Raw genomic sequence first — 19179 nt, forward strand, 5'->3', positions numbered from 1 at the left:
ATAAATAAACCTAACAGGAAGTGAGAAAACATTGTACTTCTTTGTAATTCTTCTGGATTTTCATTAAAATATATCTTCTCAGTATTTAGCTATATCATTACTACAGGGTAATTTTAAAGTTAAATGAACTTTCTAGATTCATAGTTGAGTTTTTAAAATAAAGTAATGTGTTGTGCTGTTCATTTGCTTTCTCCTCATTAATGAGAATATTTCATATTTAATAAAATCACATTTTGAAAATCATATAAGAGATTCTAGGAAAGTTTACAAAATATCACATCATCTTTTATCTATACTTATACACCAACCTTTAAGACTAGTGATCTATGTAATTCTTTATCACAAGATTTCATTAACCCCATGAAACTTCTGCAGTTTTGGGGCTTCCTGCCAATCTTCTAGAACAATTTCCTAGAGTTATGTCCAATGCTTTTGGTTGAGAACCATATTACCCCCTCTGCTTTTCATTTTATTGTGGTTTATGACTAACAGAAGGTAGAGTTTGGCATCTAACTCTCAAGGTAGCAGACCTGATGGGCTATGATCAACCATTTAATTTTGCTCTGAAACTCTTATCTCTGCAACATTATTAAATAGAATATTCTATGAGATGAGGACCATCCTGTTTCTGTTTCTGTTCTGTAGGATATTAGGCCAGGTTGGCAGGACGAATGTTATCAAAAGATACTGGATAAACTGAATTATTTTATAGGTCAGGGGGCCAATACATGATTTTTAAAATAATGTTTGTGGCTTTAATACTAAACACACATGTATGTACACGTATATGTAAGCTTTGAAGAGTTAGAAAACTAAATATCTTAATTTTCTTTTAACCCCATGCTCATAATATAGAGTCAGACACAATGACTTATTTCCATGGAACAGATATGAAACTGGGATGGAGATCAGGCAAAGAAAGATTGATTTATTTGCAGAGATAATTCAAAACTAATTCTTGACTACCTGGTTCCCAGTGTTCCTCATACTCCACTGAGCAGTTCAGCCTTTTCTTTTCACATGTGAAAGAATTTCATATATTTAAGCTCCAAGCAAACAAAAATGATGGCAGCTAGGAAAATGAGTTTTTATCTGTTAAGCAGGCAATCTGAAGCTCTCTTACCCTTTTGTCAAGTACTTACCACCACAGTGAAAGCATGCATGGTAGAGCCAGATAGTGTAGGGTCACTTGGCTTCTCTTGGTAGACCACACGGTACTGGGAGATGATGCCGTTGGGAGAGTCTGGCTTTGTCCAGTTCAGCAGCACAGAGTGAGCACTAGTAGCTTGGGCCCAAGGGGCTGACAGATGTTGCGGTGCAGCTTCCAGAGTCTGTACTGATGACCACAGACTGTGCACTGTGCCCCTGGAGTTACAGGCACTGAGCCGGTACTGGTAAAGCGTGAAAGGTCTCAGGTGACTTTCAGCATCAGTCATCTCAAGGGCTCCTTTTGACCACACAAACACAAGAGTCTCCTCTTCAGTGCCAGCAAGACGTCTGAAAGAAAACCAGCTGCCAGTGAATCACAGTGGCATCCTTCAAAACAAGTTTGTAAATGGAGGGAGAAGGAATGTTCTAGAAGATCTTATTATTAACTCAATTTTTCCATTATTTGTTCCTGTTGTCCTGATGAAGAAAATCAGATGGAATATGATCCAAAGACCTGATAAACTATCATTTATTAAGACATGATATGTATAGATATTTGCATATGTATGTTAGATTGACTAGAAAAGAATGTATATACTTTACAAAAAATAGAAAGCACAAGAGAAATGTAGTATATAAAAAAGAAACTCATCATCCATAATCACATTTTGTTGTATTACCTTTCATATCTTTCTTCCTAAAAAGAACTAAAATGAATATAAGGAAAGAAACACCATTTAACTAAAAAAATACAAAAGTACATACTAATCATTATTAATATATTGTTATGTATTTTCTGAATCTTTGTGTGTGTGTGTGTGTGTGTGTGTGTGTGTGTGTGCGCGCGTGTGCAATGCACATGAAATTGCACTGGGATTTTTTTTAACCTAATGCGAATCATACAATATATAATTATTGAAGGCTATTAATTGAGAATATTTGCTCTTCCATGGTTTGTAGTAATGCATTCAATTTGTCTTCCTGTGCTATCCCTTATTGTTAGCAAGTGATGAAACTCACTTTGAACTTGGCAACCTGACTTTCACGGGAGCAAGGCAGGATGACTGGAGAGACTGGAGAAGTGTCTGCACATTGCAGGCAAGGTTCTTGTTGCTATTGGGACCACGGGCTCTCCATGGAAAAGCCAAGGCTAGAATAATAGAACGTATGGAAGCATGATGAGAAGCTTCAAGTTCTTATCCTCTTTGACCTTGCACAATACTCTTTTGCATTCATTCCTAGAATGTGCATAACGTGTCTTAAATTCATTTTCCACATGTCACTCCCTTTTCATTTGAATTTTATCTTCTCTCTTGAAATCAAAACTCATAAAAAATGAAGGCTTTTTCTTCTACCTGTTGTCTTATATCAACAAACTTTCAGTAATCACTTACTAAATACCACATCTTGTATCTGGAGTAGGGTTAAGAGGGGAATGTAAGGAAACTCGTAACTGAATGGAGGAGATAGACATGCCATGAAAATGAAATGATCTTTACAGATGTTTGAAGTGCAAAATCAAATTTTGGTTAGGCACTACCACCTGGGAAAATGCCCAGTGTGCTAAAAATGTTCTTTGAACTTCCTGAGAATGGGACTGCTTCCCATCTTGTCAAGACCAAATTAAGGACCCTGTTATACTCTCTTGGTCCTTGGCACTGCATATTTAAAATGTAAAGGTTTAAGTAATAGAAACAGAACTGTCAGTGTTTGGGAGGAACCAGATACATGGTAGAACATTCATCTTGAATGATTTTTTGTTTATGCGGAAATAAACTTACTGCCTGAATCTGTTCGAAGTTCCTGAGGCATTGGTGGGTAGAATATTTTTGCATTCCCAGCTTCAGACTCCAGTAGGCATTCAGTAACTGTTTTCAAGTGAATGACTACAAGGTTTGCAATTCTATGACTTTATCTAATTTACCTTTGACTCAACTTTACAATGATGATTTCCTACCACGGCTATGGACTAGGTTGGGGACAAATGAGACCCAGAAATGAAAGACCCTCCTGCTTCAGCTTATGCTCCAGTTGAGAGCAGAGTGATAAGAAAAATCAATGTTCTCTAGTATGTTAGGAATATTTAATTAACACACTCTTCAGATGTTGGGAAATTGACGTGCTGCCATTTCAGATTAATCAACTCCATAAATGATCATCCCATTCACAAAAGGCAGGGTATGTAAAATCTTTCGCTTTGTGTTATTTATAATTCTCAAGTTGATAAATGACTATGATCTAAGAATGAACAATGAGAAGCTTCCTGTAGGAAACCATACAGACCTCAAGCATACCTCTCCGTGACCTACTGTTACAGCTCAGCAATACATCTTGTTATTATTTGCTACCTTGCATTCACCAGATTCTACGTTCAGTGTCAGTCTGGTATTTCTGTTTGTGGCAGATATCAAATGTGTTATTTTGGTGCATCAATTATAATGATAGCCACAGGACTCACAGTGATAAACTTTTCAAAAGGTGTTGACTAGAAATACAATACAAGAAAGCTCAGCACCATAGCCTAGTGGCTAAAGTCCTCGCCTTGCAAGTGCTAGGATCCCATAATATTGGTGGCAGTTTGTGTCCTGGCTGCTCCACCTCCCACGTAGCCCACTGCCTGTGGCCTGGGAAAGCAGTAGAAGATGGCCCAAAGTCTTCAGACCCTGCACCTGCGTGGAAAACCCAGAGGAAGCTCCTGGCTCCTGGCTTTGGATCAGTTCAGCTCCAGCCATTATGGCCATTTGGGGAATGAACTAGCAGATGGAAGATCCTTCTCTTGGTGTCTCCTTCTCTGTAATTCTGAGATTCCAATAAAAAATTAAATAAAACTAAAAAAAAGAAATATAATATAGCAAACAAACCTATCAAATCCCAGGGGGAAATAACATTTCCTACTTTGCTTTCAATCCTTTAATGATAATTCAATTAATTTATATTAAACTCCCATGAATTTTCTAATTGAGATGTAGTTTACCATGATTTCACAAAACCTATGTTTTTCAAAAATGTGTTTGAAAATATGAGTGGCTAAAACACTGGTTAAGAAATTGAGCATTATGTTAGCCTTAAGTTAATTCACTAAACCAATGAAATAATGCAACCTGGCTAGGTATATCATATCACTATTGAGTAGTTAATAAATGAATATTACAGAGAAAGAAATGGTTCATCTGTGGGGCTAAAAACCAGAATCTGTTTTGTCTGAATACCTTCTGAGCAGAAATAGTTGAGTAGAATGAAATTATTCCTAATCTAGTTACAATTTAGGCTTTAACTATTCATTTAACTGGACACATATCCTCCTGAGTATTCTGCCTTTAGAGAAATCATATTTTCAGTTCTTTCAGAATAGCCAAATGGTGTTTTTTTTTCTCTTCAGTTCATTTGGAAGATAGTTCAGTAATATATATTTCCAAATAGACTTAATGTTGTCTAAGAAAAAAACAAAAGTAATGATGAAAACACTGTATTTGAAAAGTCACACATGTTTAATGCTTTCTCAATGGACCTAAGATTTTCCGACTCCCTCCAGTTGTCACTGTTAATTTCCAAGAGCAATTAAAACAAAACCCTCAGTTCATTTCCCAGAACAACTTTATGATTGTGAAGCTGCTCTCCTTCATTCCATGAAGGATTTAAGAATACTCCAAATTTAAATAAATAGCAGAAACACCTGTCAGCAAAGGAGCTAGATTGGAGGTCCTGACTGCCATTTAGTTCAATGACCTTGGACAGACCTGTGTGTCCTCCAGGTTTCAGTTCATTTTGTAAACAGAAGTTATTAGCTTCACAGTGCATCACAAACCTCCCAGAATTCTTGTAAGAATTAAATAATTTATATGGAAATCACTGAGAAAAAGTACAGTGCATAATACAAATGAAGTTATCATGGAAATGACAGCCAAAGCTGTGCTTAAGAAGATGCATGTGGTTGTTTTGGGAGTCAGTCCACTGTGAACAAATGTAGATCCTGACCCAAGTTTCTGGTAAAGGAAAGGAAAACATGAGCAGCTTAGAGGATGTTGTGTGAAAGCCAACCCCTCAAGCCTTGTGCAATGAATGCATGCTCTGGTGCTGGGGAAAGGGGCCTTCAAACTGTTTTAAATCCCTTTTAGACCTCTGTAGTCATTTGCCGTGCCACTGCTCATGCTTAGGGGTCAAGACGGACTTTCTGAGATTGGGATTTCCATTTTGCTTTCAGTTCTAATCAAATGCTTGCCTCAGTTTCATTAGAGCAATGGTTTTTCACCCTTCCGCTAGCTCTTAGTTCTGTCTGTAGTGTCTTTCTATTCCTTTTCCTTAATTCTCTTTCAAGGATCTCATGCCAGTTTGCCTTTTAATATTCTAACCCAAACCACTGTTCAAAAAGTCTTTCCCTAATTTCTCTTTCAGTTGTATCCTTCTATCTTCTCATTACTGATCCATTTGATATACTGTACTGTGATATTTTTTCCTTTTTTCTATTTGTCATGCTACTACAGGTTCTGAAGTAATAACAACCCAGTTGACAAGGGGATTCTAAAAGTCTCTGGCAACCTGGTTAATTTTTTAAAAAAAGTTTGTTATGATGGTCTTTTACCTCTTAACCTGAGACATTTGATTGTTACAATAGTGTAAACAGGACTCTGAAATCCACATTTCTGTTTTGTCAACTGAGTAGGTGTTAGGCTTTGCCAATACGAATCAGAGAGAAAGAGACAGAGTGAGTGTGAATGAGAGCTCCCACTTATGTTTTCTCTCTTCAAATGAATGCAATGTAACGACCAGGGTGAGTCTGGGCCAGGGCCTTGGAGTTAGTCTAGGTCTTCCATGCAGGTAGGTGGCAAGGCCACAGATACTTGAGTAGTCATTTGCTGCTTCCCAGTATACACATAGCTGGGAGTTGGAGCCAGGAGTCAAACAAAAGGCATGCATGACGTATGATACAGACGTCTCAACTACTGATGTGGGCATCCCATAAGGCTATTATTTTGCCTTGGTTTATAATACTGACTGGAAAAATTAACTTGGTGGAGTTTCATCTCTGCTTTGGCTCCAGCTTTCTCTCACGTGTCTGGAAGGCAGCAGATAATGGCGTAAATGCTTGAGTTTCTGCCATCCACGTGGAAGGCCCAGATGGACTTGTTGGCTCTGGGCTTGAGCCTGTCCCAGACCTGGCTATTGTGGGAATCTAGGGGAGGAAGCTAGCAGATGACAAATCTCTTTCTCTTATTGTCACTGTGCCTTTTAGACAAATAAAACATTAAAAATTAGTGAAAAGCTACAAATGAACACTTTAGATATTTATAAAAATGTTCAACAACTAAGCTATCAGTGCTTGAATTTTGTTTATTCTATTGATTTTCTTCAACAGAAATGTCTTTGCTGTCACATTCTGTTTGCTAAGATTTTTTTTTTTACCATCATGAAACAATACAAAGTTCCAAGGTAGACTAGATGCTGCAGGGTAATTTTGCATCGGTGGCACGTCCAATCAATGACTTATGAAACAATGTTGGCCAACGAAGATTTTTGAAGGTAAGCGCCTGGAATTCTTATCTCATTCCTTATAAAATTAACTTAATTTTTAGAAAAAAAGTTAAACTATAAGGTATTGGAAGAAATCATTGATATGTTATTTTTAAGGGAGAAAATAAGCAAATAATACAAATTAAAAAGAAATACTTCAGTTGGACAGTATGGATGACAGGATTTGTTTTATGCAAAACAAAACAGATTAAGAAAAATATAAATACTAATCTTACTAATATTAGCTGCTTCCATTGATATGAATCATATATGATACAGGCAAATCAAGAAGTTATAACAACTTCTATCATCTTTTGATTTACTATATTTTTCCTATCAAATTCTTTCCTTTATAATTGAAATAATAACTTTTTATTTTGTAAGGTTTAGACACAATAACACTGACTTATGAAAATTTGTACGGATATTTCTGGACTGAGAGAAACCCTGCTTCCTTTAAATTTTCTGGAAAGTATTTGTTTCTCACCTTATATTTGTCTGTTTGTATTTACTATTCATCTTGCATCTCGTATCATACTTAGGACTGTTGGTAATGGGGCCCAGTCCTTACAGATCCTTCTATCTTCCTTATTAGATATGCACATACAGGTCAATGTATCTATTCACATTTCTACCTACTTACCTATCATCTACTTCAATATTTGTAACTTGTCTTCACACAACACAAATCGAATTATATCAAAATTCCTTTGCCTTTGATTCAATGTTCATCTATTTTTATTAATAAGGAAAGTTGTTCATGTAATCAAATCATTATCTTTTCAATCCTGCTTGAATGCCCTTGCATATAAATGTCCATTCAAATATCTTATATTGTATTCTTTGGCATCTCATGGAAAGTGTGGGCTTTTGGAGCAGCAGTTATGATGCAATGTGAATTGCTTGTATCCCAAGTTGGGGTGCTTGGGTTCTGACCTCAGCTATAATTCTGATTCCAGCTACCTGCTGATGCAAAACTTAGGAAATATCAGTGATGTTCAAACACTTGGGTCCTTGCCACCATGCGGCCAACTGAGTTGCCCGCTTAGAGGTCGAGGCCTGCCCATCACTGGCTGTTGTAGGCATTTGGTGAGTGAATCACCTGCCTCAGGTTCTTTGTCCCTATGATTTTCAAATAAAATTAAAATAAAATAAATAAATAATTTTTAAAAACCTTATTGAATGCTTGGAAGTTTCATTACTTTTTCTATTTCAACAGTATTTACAGCCTGTGGAAAATTTTGTCTCAATATCCATTATTCAAAAATGTTGTTGATATAAAGAGAAAACTGATGACAACAATAAACTACATAGTTTTGTCTCTATTAAGATAGAAGTTCATAGTGGGAGCAGATCATTTTTATTGCATGTGTTGCAAAATCCTAAGATGAGATATTTGGCAGAGTTAGAGGAGGGAAGTGATGAAATTTTGACATTTGCAAACAATCGTGGAGGAGGAGGAACACAGAACATTCTTAAACCAAACTCGCTGTGATGAGGCGGCAAATGCTTAAGAAGGCCCGTGTCCTGCCAATAAACAAGCTTAAGCATTAACTTAGATATTGTTCTTCACGATCAATCTCCTTCCTTGTGATTTACACGTGCTTGACGAAGCCGTTAAAAATAACAGGTGGACCAGGTTAAGGCAACGAGAGAGGCTGTTTTGTTTTGTTTTTGAAGTCATAGCAGCTTATCTCCTAAATATTAGGGCACACCTTTTTGAGCAGGATGCTATCAAAAGACAATGTTTAAATGGCAGACGAGAGAAAAGTGATTGGGGTGGTGGGTGAGGACAGAATGAGGCAAATGTTTTCAAAGTGAGATTGGTCAGTTGGCTTCCTGCGATTTAAGGGAAATATCTGCATGGGCCAAACTCTTGTCTTTGGTTTGAGCTAAACGCATTTCCTTTGGTGGCGATAGAAGAAAGTGGAGGCAGACGATGAAGTAGAAATTACATGCCAGAGCCTCCTTAGAAATACGGCAGGCGTAGGGCTGTAACTATCGAAGAGGCTCCGTGTGGGCTCAGGATGAAAAAGAACTGCGCGTCTACATCCTATTTCTGTCCGTACAAATTTCTGATTTTTTTTTGGTAGCTATCTAAGAAAAATTTGATATTGTTGTTGTCTAAGCACATTTAAACTTCAGCTGAAGTAACTGCCAAGTGATTCATGCCTATGGAGGCGAATATAACGATTCTATCTGGAGCCCCAGTGCGCCATTTTCATTTCACTTTAAATAAAAAACAAAATGTATCTATGTCAGTCAGTGCCCTTCCGCTGTACTCAGAGGTATCAAACAGGCTACAATTATGATTGTGAAGTGATTGTGTCACATTGGAGCAAGGTTTATTGCTTTTGAGTCTAGCAGGCAGTAACACATTCTGTTTCATATTACTCTTTATATCATTGTTTGGCTGTGACTAGAATAATCAAATGCCATCAAATGCTGTCAAATTCAATTTACAGTATTTTTCATTGAAGCAGGCTTTCTGCATTATATTTCCTGTTTTTTTTCCTGTCTCTGAAGCTGCCATGGAGTAGTCACTGCAATCAGGAGCTTTATTTACAAAACCAGCAGAGTGAAGCCACATCCTGCTCGCTAACAGATACTTCATTTCCCTTTATTCAGAATAGGAATTTGATGTGGTTTTCGCATACAATTAGCATGAAGTAGACCAAAGAACACTATTTCAAGAGGATGGGCATTTTGCGGACTGCACTAATGTGCTTAGCGTAAAATGTAAATTCACATTAGCTATTTTTACACATTCACGTGTATCTGAATCAGAAATATTATTCTTCAGATGAAAGCTTGCTGCGATTTGGCCTGCTCATTTTCACTAATGGCATTTATGTAACCAGTAGCGCTTTCTCCTTTCTCATTTTCCCTAGCTCTCCTCACTCAATAGATGGGAAGCCAAGGGTTTCAACCGCTGAAACTAAGGAAGTTTCCCTGTGAGTGCAGGGCCAAGGACCCAACAAGAGAAGACAAAGGAGACCACCAGAGGATTCCAAAGATGGAAATGATTCTTGGGAAGACACGGGCTATTGCTTTGAGTGCTATTTTTGGAGTGAGGTTTGCAATCTGCTGCAAAGCCAGAGTGTGTGCCAGCCTCATTGCTCTGTGTCATAGACAGTAAGCTCTTGGATGACAGGGTCTTTGTCCCCCTCAACTCCCAGCATTGTCCTTTCTCCTTTCCTCCTCTTGTTTCTCCCATTCACCCCAACATCATTGCCCATCTCTTCCTTTTTCCTTTTCCTTCCTGCCCTCCGCGCCACTGTCTTCCTTCCCCTTTTAACTCATGCGTTGGAAGACAACAGAATGGGTGTTTGTTGCAAAAGTTTAAGGTAATGTTTGCACGAGTTTCTGGTTTGAGTCCCAGGTAAATTTTGGCCTCTGTTCCAGCTTCCCGCTACTGTACATCCTGGCAGATAGTGGGTGATGACTCAAGTACTAGATTATCACCCTTGCTGGATTATTTGGGGGAGCTGCGTGGACTGCCATGCTCCTGGGTTCTGTCTGGTGCAGCTCTGGTTGCTTTTTGGTGTTTGGGAAATCAATCAGCAGATCTGAGATAATCTTTTCCCCCCATCTCTCTTTTGTTATTAAATAAAATAAGCAAAAAAAAACTTTTAAGCACATTCATTTAAAGGTATATTCATTTGGAACAGATGATAACCTGATCAGAGAGCAAAACAGCTTTGAACCAAAATGTCCACTTTGTCCATCTCTCTCCCTCTCATTCTCTCTTCTCAGTCTCCCATAGAGCCCCTTTCCCTGTGTCCCCTCCACCATGTCCTGTTTTCATCTGTCTCTTCTTCATTTCAGGTAGAAATGATATAAATTCTGCACCTAATGATGAAAATGAGATACACCAACATCATCTGCCCTGCTGAGTGGAGACGCATGAGTGAGACCTGGAGAGCAGAGCTGCGCTTGTCACGTGTGAAAAGCCTGATCTCGGGAGCCTCCACATGCTGAGGGATGTTAGGTGCTGCAACCATTGTTCCAGAACTGTTTCCTCTTCTGGATATAATATTTGGGTAGTGATTCCCTGCACAGGTGATTTGTAAGGCCAGACTAAGTGATTTCACCAGCCTTGAATGGCCCGTGGGCTGGGTGATGGTCCTGTTCCTGTAGGACGAGTCTACTCCTTGACACATCAGGCTATGTGAATTCCGAGGTGTAAGCTTTCTAAACTAATCTTGCTCAGAAATGAGGCCTGAAACTTCCATTCACAATATACAAAAGTTTACAGCAGCAGCATTCTTATTCCTCAACAGTAGGTGCTTACAAAAAATAATAAAATGCTAATGTCCATCTATTCCCTTAAGGAAATAAGAAAGGTGTTTGACTTTATAATCTTGAGATAGGTAACATTCTTACAAGATATTTTAAAATAGTCTTAGAAATTATAAACATAGTCCATCTTACCTGTGAATAAAGTAGCTGATGATGACTCCATTTGGTTTCTTAGGTGGCTTCCATTTAACCTCTATGCGAGCTGACCCCAAAGCTCTAAGAATAGGAGAATTAAGATCCTCAGGGGCTGCTTCATATGTTTTAGTGAACACCCCGCTGCTAACGCCACAACTTCCTTGAAAAAATGAAAAGGGATGTTTAGTAATTTTTATCAAGCAAGCAAACCATATATGCTTATCGAAGATACATATGCATATAGATGGAAGAAATCAGAAAGTTATTTTGTTAACATTTGTGTGTGTGACTGTATATTAATTTTAAACCTACATGGTAGATTTTCTCAAGATTTGAATATCTGTATAGTGGGTTGCTTTTATAAAACCCATTAATTACTGATATATTTGTACCTAAATATTCTTATATTTATTCCAGTCATCCTTTGAAGATGATCATGTATCCCAATGTCACACTCATTTGGTTTAGTGATATTTTAATGAAATTTTATTTTTACTAATATTTCAGACCAAGTGCTATACTTCAAATACACATGCATCCATTATTTTGAAGGACATTTTTACTTCATAGCAGTTTCAGGAACATAGATATGCAAAAGCTGACTTGTATTTAAACCAAGAAAAATTAACATAAGGTCATTTCCATGTTGATCAGCTGACATCACGGAAAGTGACACCCTTCAAAGAAAAGGTGCCATGGTCTAGTTTGTAGAAAGAAGTTGCCTCACTGACTCAGTTTCTGATATGAATACGGAACTGCAAATCCCTACTGCTTTCCAACTTTCTGGAAATGAGCAAATATAAGGTTAACTAAGATGCTTTCTATAGCAATAGGATTTGTATCTTTTTTTCATTTAGCACACATATAATTTCCAACATCCATCACATGCAGAGGAACTTCAAAAAGCACACTCAAAATAGAATCAAAAGATAAGTTTACTGCTAAACTTTTTAGAATGCTTGCATTTTTCATGCTATGCATACCCAAGAGTTTTTTGACGATCCCTTAAATGTATATATAATACACTTGCATACATATCAACATATCCATCTCTATTAATTTCTGTATTTAATATAAAATGGAAAGAAAACTCTTCAGCTCTCTTGCTTTCCTGTTTCTTCTTCTAAAATCTCAGCTTACATTTAATCAATATCCATTTGGAGGGGTGAAGAGAATGGAGGGGCTCTTGTTTAAGAGAGACTTATTCATCTTGATTTCTCTGACTCATAGCCTAAACCATGAAACTCAAGGTGACTATTTACAATAAATCATGTTAAAGGAAGCACCACAAAGTTTGTAAGATCTATTGGGATGTAATTCAACTTTACAATAATTTCTTCTTCACCCCCTGAAAACATTTTAAATAAAACTGAGGTAAATACATTTACTGTGAAATTTTTGCAATGCTCATTTTGTTTTCTATTATGAAAGATTTCTTCGTGAGCAGCTAGGTGTTTTTCTTTTAAAGAGCCTTATAAAACAAGACTTTGCAAAAACGCCATTTTAATATATTTAAATATTCATGATTTAATGTGCAGAAATGCATAATGCTTCACTCGATGCCAGGCTTTGATTTTTCTTGGTAAACAGTCCACTACAAATAAGAAATGAAATGTTCGTCTTTGTATTTGAACTGAGAATCTATTCCTTTTTAATGCAATTTTTTTTTATGAAATACTTTTTCATGAAAGCCAAGGCCAAATGTGTGAAAGACTTTCACCATTCTGACATGCTTGTATCCTTATCTCATACTGGGTGAATGGAGCCAAATTTTCCAGTAGGGTGGACAGATGATGACCAGTGGAGAAGGTCAGAGGAGTGACATTTCCATCATTGAGTAAGACGTTGTACTCCACAGGAATCTGTGGGATGAGGATCCCTGGAGAGAGAGAGCGTATATGTTTTCTTATACAGAATCAATACATGTTTGCCCTTTAAGAACAATGTATATTTATAATTTTATAATAGAAAGGCAGAATATTGCTTGGAATAGCAATTAAAGCCTGTATGAAACTTGAATTGGAAAATGCTAGAATATATACTTCAGAAATTTGTAATGTGCACTACCTATCTTCAAAAAACAGTACAATGGTTTTATTCAAAGGCATACTCTGTTGGCAAATAAAAGTGAAGGTACATTTCACTTAAAAATACAAGGCAATTAGAAATGGTGTCATATATTTTTCTCAGGCATGCTTACTTTTAAAGTACATAAAAACACAACACCAGTTTTGCTTGTAACAATAATTTTTCTGTAGAGCATTGTGTATGCATCCTGTCTGACAACGATCCTTGACATAATAGCCCATAAAATATCCAAATCAGAGCCACCTAGGGAATTTCCAGTGCATTAATTATTGAGTCAGGACAGTTCATTCTGTCAGTGAAACTTATAGACCTTAAATACATATGAAGTTTTGGCCCCAATATTGTCATTTTGCAACATTGCTCTCGGAAGCAAAGATGCTTTGACATTTTAGCCTCTTCCAAATCCAGTCATAGAATTAACCACCTATAAAGTTTTCGTTGACAATAAACAACATACATACTTTTCAAAGAAAAGAATGGTAGCTTTAAAATGAAGAATATAATGGAGTTTACTATTAAATTTTCTCATTGAGAATGTGTAATGTTCGTGTTTAGCAACTGTGTTGTAGTCCAACTTGTCATTAGTATAGAAACAGTGGTATAGAACACAGAGAAAATGGTTAAGGACTCAATGACCCCAATGAATTGAGGTCTACCGAGAGAAATCTGTTTTTGCTTTTTGTTTCTGTACCCCTCATGTCTATCAGGTAGAAAAATGAATACTAGCCAAGGAAGCTCAGAATTCTGTAGGATGGAGTTTTTGAAGGACAAACTGATCATCATTAGAAAGACAGATCAATTGATTTTTCTGGAAAGGTGTTAGATTGTGCTGAATCTCCTAACTCAGAGAATTTTTATTTAAAATTGCGACCATCCTATATAGACTGTTAAACTTGTCCTACTGGCTTAAACTATTTTTTTTTGGTGTTGACAACTAATTCTTACTTCTGATTTTAAATCTTGCATGCATTCCAATTTATATTTTTATCAGACTTCTACATATTTTTGTAAGCAGCTTCCACAAACTCCAATCTCTGCAATACCAAACAGAATTAGTTATGTTTTATATTTCCTAAATCTTTTCTCCCTGGGTTTTCTCTTTTAGTTGTCAATGATCCCATCCTCTCATAACCTGTAATGGCAGCCTTAGTGTAAGAGTGCTAGGGTAGACTCTGATTTCTTCATTCATTAACTCCAATGATCATTACATTTTATCAAGTATTTTTCCAAGGGACTTTGGCTCTTTATACATAGTCAGCGGCGAGAAAACTTTGGCAAGAGACAACTCATATCTGAGGAATGATACCACTAGAAGGGAAACAATGGAAGGAAAACATGAGCGGCAGAAGCTGGGAAGACTAGTCAAACTCATTAATTGACTGCAGGAATGACAAAAATAAAATTCATTTCATTGCATTATTGTGCTATGCCAGGTGCCACAATTCTCTTCCTAAATGCCTCAAGAATGTCAACTGCATAAAGCCAGAGACTTTGTTCTCCGTCCTATTATGATTCTCATGTCTGGAGTTTTATACAAATGAGTACTTCTATAAAGAGCCATCAGTTGAGTGGAGGAATTAACACTTAGGACAACACTGGAAGAAAAATAAATTTTAAAATGTGAGAAATCAAAGATTCAGGAACTATAAGCTACTTGTTACAGATTGCACACTGATTGATTTTATACCCGGCATGTATATGTCAATATGATGCAAAAAAATGTTCTCGTATTATTTCTCTTGATCGGGGTTAGTACATGAGGACAAGTGCAGGAACACAGTAAGAAAGCTTTTAGAGAATGCATGCAGCCAGACAAAATAGGTCTTCAAAAACTGATGCAACTCAGGGAAACAACTTGTCATTAAAGGAATGACCATCTTCCATCTCCAAGCACTGGCCTCCCATGTGAGCACCAGTTCATGTCCTGGCTGTTTCAATCGCCATTTAGCTCTTTGCTTATGGCTTGGGAAAGCAGTGGAGGATAGTCAATGGTACCCTGTGTCCAGATGAGAGAACCTGAGGAGTCTCCTGGCTTCAGATCAGCTCATCTCTGGTTGGTGTGGCCATTTGGGAGTGACTCAGCAGATAGAAGAACTTTATTTCTGTCTATCTTTCTCTCTCTCTATCTGCCTTTCCAATAAAAAATAAATTAATTAAAAAAAAATTTTTGGGGGGGTGCCTGGCATGGTAGTCTAGTGGCTAAAGTCCTTGTCTTGCATGTACCAGGATCCCATGTGGGCATTGGTTCTAATCCCTGCAGCCTTACTTTCGATCAAGCTTGCTGCTTACGGCCTGGGAAAGCAGTCCAGGATGGCGCAAAGACTTGGGACCCTGTATGGGAGATCTGGAAGAAATTCCTGGCTCTGGCTTTGGATCGGCTCAGCTCTGGGTGTTGTGGCTGCTTGGGGAGTGAATCAATGGATAGAAGATCTTCCTCTCTGTCTCTTCTCCTTTCTGTATATCTGACTTTCCAATAAATTTAAACAAATCTTTTTTAAAAAATATTTTTTTTCGGAAGACAAAGTCAATACCCTGTAAGAAGCCTACACTGGCATTTGTAGACATATGTCCAAGGAGTCAGAGACAAACACAGGGCAGCCTCTTGTTGGGATCATTTTGACTTGCAAAATTTAGAAAATGCAGCTTTCCTTTCTGAGCCAGGAAAACCCACAGAACATCACATTTCCTCATTCAAGGAACTACATGGGAATCTTTCTTCCTTAAACACTGCAAATATTATAAGAAAAAAGAGAAAGAATTGAAGGAGGCGTGAAGTATCATTATGTACTTAAAATTTTATATTTAAAATGGATAAAATTGGTTGTGTTTATACAAATAAAAAAAAGAATTTCTTCTAGCCTATTGCAGGGTTAAAACGCATCCAGTCATTTCAGAGTGAACCAGTAATATGATACCAAACTTTATACTGCTGTATTAGAGTGTTGAGCAAGTACTATCCATGATGTGATCAAAGTATGCACAACTTCTATTTAGTCTCTCACAATTGCATTAAAGTGAATTCACTATGGGTAATCTTTCCTATTTAGGGCATGGCCCACAACCTTCCCGCTCAGTGTTAGAGAAATCCACATTATATTGTCTTGATTAAAAAATATAAGAAATACATCATAACTGAGATTAAATGCATAGGCCAACTAAATAAAGTCTTTTCCTTTACTGATACACATAATGGGCTTATTTAGAAGATAGTTTTCAAAGCTAAATTTTTAACCACCAGACTCAACTGGGAATTTTTTAACTGCTCCCAATAAGAGTGCTGTAATTAAAACAAAGTTTAGAAGTTGGATAAAGAGAATTGATTATGCCTATAGAGACCATTTGGGACTCTCAGTTCATTATTGAGTAGGAAAAACCAAAGCACTGAATTAGAGGCAAAATAGAGAGCAATATGGAAAGCCCTCCCGTATCGGCCCCACAATTTCAGTAAAAATGTTCTTGGGAGAGTGTGTCTTGTAATAAAAGAGATTGAAAAATGAATCAAGGACCTTCTCGGCTTACAATTTGACCTTTTAGCAGGAAGCTTTGCTGATGGGAAATTTCACGCACAGTTTCTTGGAATGTCATGGCATTCTACTTAATATTTTAGGAATTTTTCCTTACTGTTATCCTCACTTTATAAAGCACTGAAAAAAAATGGCTGCTTGAATCCACCTATTTATAACAAAATGGAGACTTCAAACTTGTTTTGGGGGGTTAGCTTTCTTCAGATATCTCTAATATCTTGAAATGCAACAGCCTATCATTCAGTAGCCAATGAAATTAATACAAAACATTTTCCTAAATGATAAATTGCATAATGTCTTATAATTTGGAGGAAGACAAACACATTGCCACACAATGCAAAATTTGCATGAATGTTAAAAGGTAAGACCTTAAGGAAAACCCAAGTTTATGGTGATTGCTTTAGATGAGTTGGTGTTATAGAAAAGCTTAATAAACACACATCGATGCAAAGCAAGCCATCATCTTGCGGAACTGGACACAGCGCAGTGGCCTGACTCACAGATCAAGACTTTTTTTTATCCTAATTTCTTGGGACAACTGGCAAGTTTAGTGGCCTCTGTTCATCCCAGTTTCTTCATAGGTGAAATGATTACAAAGAGTTGTGAGGATTCAATTTCAAAAGCATTTTAATGCATTCCTGCAACACAGCAAGTGGCAACAAAAGGATCAACACCGTAACATTGGGCTTAAGCAGGCAGCTGCAGCATTTTGCATCCCATGTGGTGTTGTGGTGTTGCTTGGATTCCTAGCTGTTCTTCTCCCCATCCAGCTCCCTGGTCACATATTTGGAACCCTGTCGCTATGTGAGAGACATGCTAGGAGCCCCTGGTTTCTGGCTACAGCTTGGTGTAGCACTGGCTCATGCAGCCTCTTTGAAGAGTGAACCAGTTGATGGAAGAGTTCTCTCTCCATTCCTCCCCCACCGCACCCTCTGAAATCTACTTTTTAAATAAATAAAATTTTTTAAAACTTAAAGAGTGCGAAGAGATGATAGACATTTGTACAAAAGAAAGAGAAAATGAAATAAAATGTAACTTGGACACTGCTTCTCAAACAATTCTAAACCCAGTTTTGAAATACAATTGCAAATCCAATTATAAATAGATGTTACATTAACTCAACACAGCAACTTAAGAAATTTGTATTTATTTTCATCTAACATGAATGCCAAAGAGAGTGAGCCGGAGACTGTGCACTTGGGGGACCCCAGAGATCTGGTCCCTGAAATAGGTGAGAGGAACACGAGTGCCTGAGATATTATTTGCTGTCTTCCAGGGAGTGTGTTAGCAGATGGCTGGGTTGGAAGTGCAAGAGTCAGGACTTGAGTTAAGGTCTGACATGAGATGAGGACTTCTCAAGCGGCAACTTAATTATTAAGCCAAATGGCCATCAGTATATCTGTTTGCAATTTTTTAAAGAAAAGATTTATTTTCATTTGAAAGACAAAGTATATATAGAGAAAGAGAGACAGAGAAACAGCTCTTTCATCAGCTGTTTCACTCTGTAAAGGACTGCAATGACTGGAGCTGAGTGGGTCTAAAGCCAGGGGTCAGAAGCCTTCTCTGGATCTACCACATAAGTGCAGGGGCCAGCCTCTGCTGCCTTCACAGGCCATTCTCCAAGAAGTGGAGCTGCTGGGACGTGAATCGGTGCCCAGAAGGGATGCCAGGGCCAGAATGCAGAGGTTGAGTCTGCTATGCGATGGCATTGGGCCATATTCACTTTTTAAAATTGTTTTATGGTACAGTTTAATAGGCACTGGGGTTTCCTTTTCCCCTCCCCAACGACACCCCTCTTCCCTCAGTTCTCCCCTCCACTCTATATGTTTTTAAGATTTATTTATTTATTGCAAAGTCAGATATACAGAGAGGAGGAGAGACAGAGAGGAAGATCTTCCATCCCATGATTCACTCCCCAAGTGAGTGCAATGGTCAATGCTATGCCGATCCAAAGCCAGGATCCAGGAACTTCTTCCGGGTATCCCACAAGGGTGCAAAATCCCAAAGCTTTAGGCCATCCTTGACTGTTTTCTCAGGCCACAGGCAGGGAGCTGGATGGGAAGTGGAGCTGCCGGGATTAAAACTGGTGCCCATATGGGATCCTGGCGCGTTCAAGGCGAGGACTTTAGACGCTAGGCCACGCTGCCGGGCCCTCCCCTCCAGTCTTACAATGGATGTCTTTATTGAGTTTTCACAAGTCCATCATGCTGCCACTGAGGTGTCTCCCAACAATGCAGGTGATTATCATTATTTTGTGTGAGTCCATCCTTGTAGCGCATGCCTGAGTATTAATTCTCTGTGTTCTAATTCTCAATGCTAATATGTACTCAGATATGATCAGGTACAATACGTCACTCATCCTCAGCAGCAGTTGGGAAGGGTCTTTCCTCCAATTCACATGTGGCTATGTGCCTCCAGTCTATAGCTTCTGGTCTCTTTCAGGAATTGCAGCTTTCCAAAGAAAATGTTTCCT

The 19179-nt window shown here is 37.8% G+C and overlaps 1 protein-coding gene across 1 annotated transcript in view; it reads right to left on the reverse strand.

The window, feature by feature from the left end:
* USH2A (usherin) overlaps positions 1-19179 on the reverse strand; it is a 617249-nt gene that overhangs the window by 83329 nt on the left and 514741 nt on the right. The window contains exons 58-60 of the mRNA XM_040985311.1: positions 12815-12973; positions 11092-11254; positions 1143-1497 (exon numbers count right to left, since the gene is read on the reverse strand). Of these exons, the coding sequence (XP_040841245.1) occupies positions 1143-1497; positions 11092-11254; positions 12815-12973 (677 nt within the window). The remainder of the gene's footprint in view (positions 1-1142; positions 1498-11091; positions 11255-12814; positions 12974-19179) is intronic.

The sequence above is a fragment of the Ochotona curzoniae genome, unplaced genomic scaffold, assembly GCF_017591425.1.
Source record: "Ochotona curzoniae isolate NIBS_2020 unplaced genomic scaffold, NIBS_Ocur_1.0 contig_430, whole genome shotgun sequence".
Taxonomy (NCBI): domain Eukaryota; kingdom Metazoa; phylum Chordata; class Mammalia; order Lagomorpha; family Ochotonidae; genus Ochotona; species Ochotona curzoniae.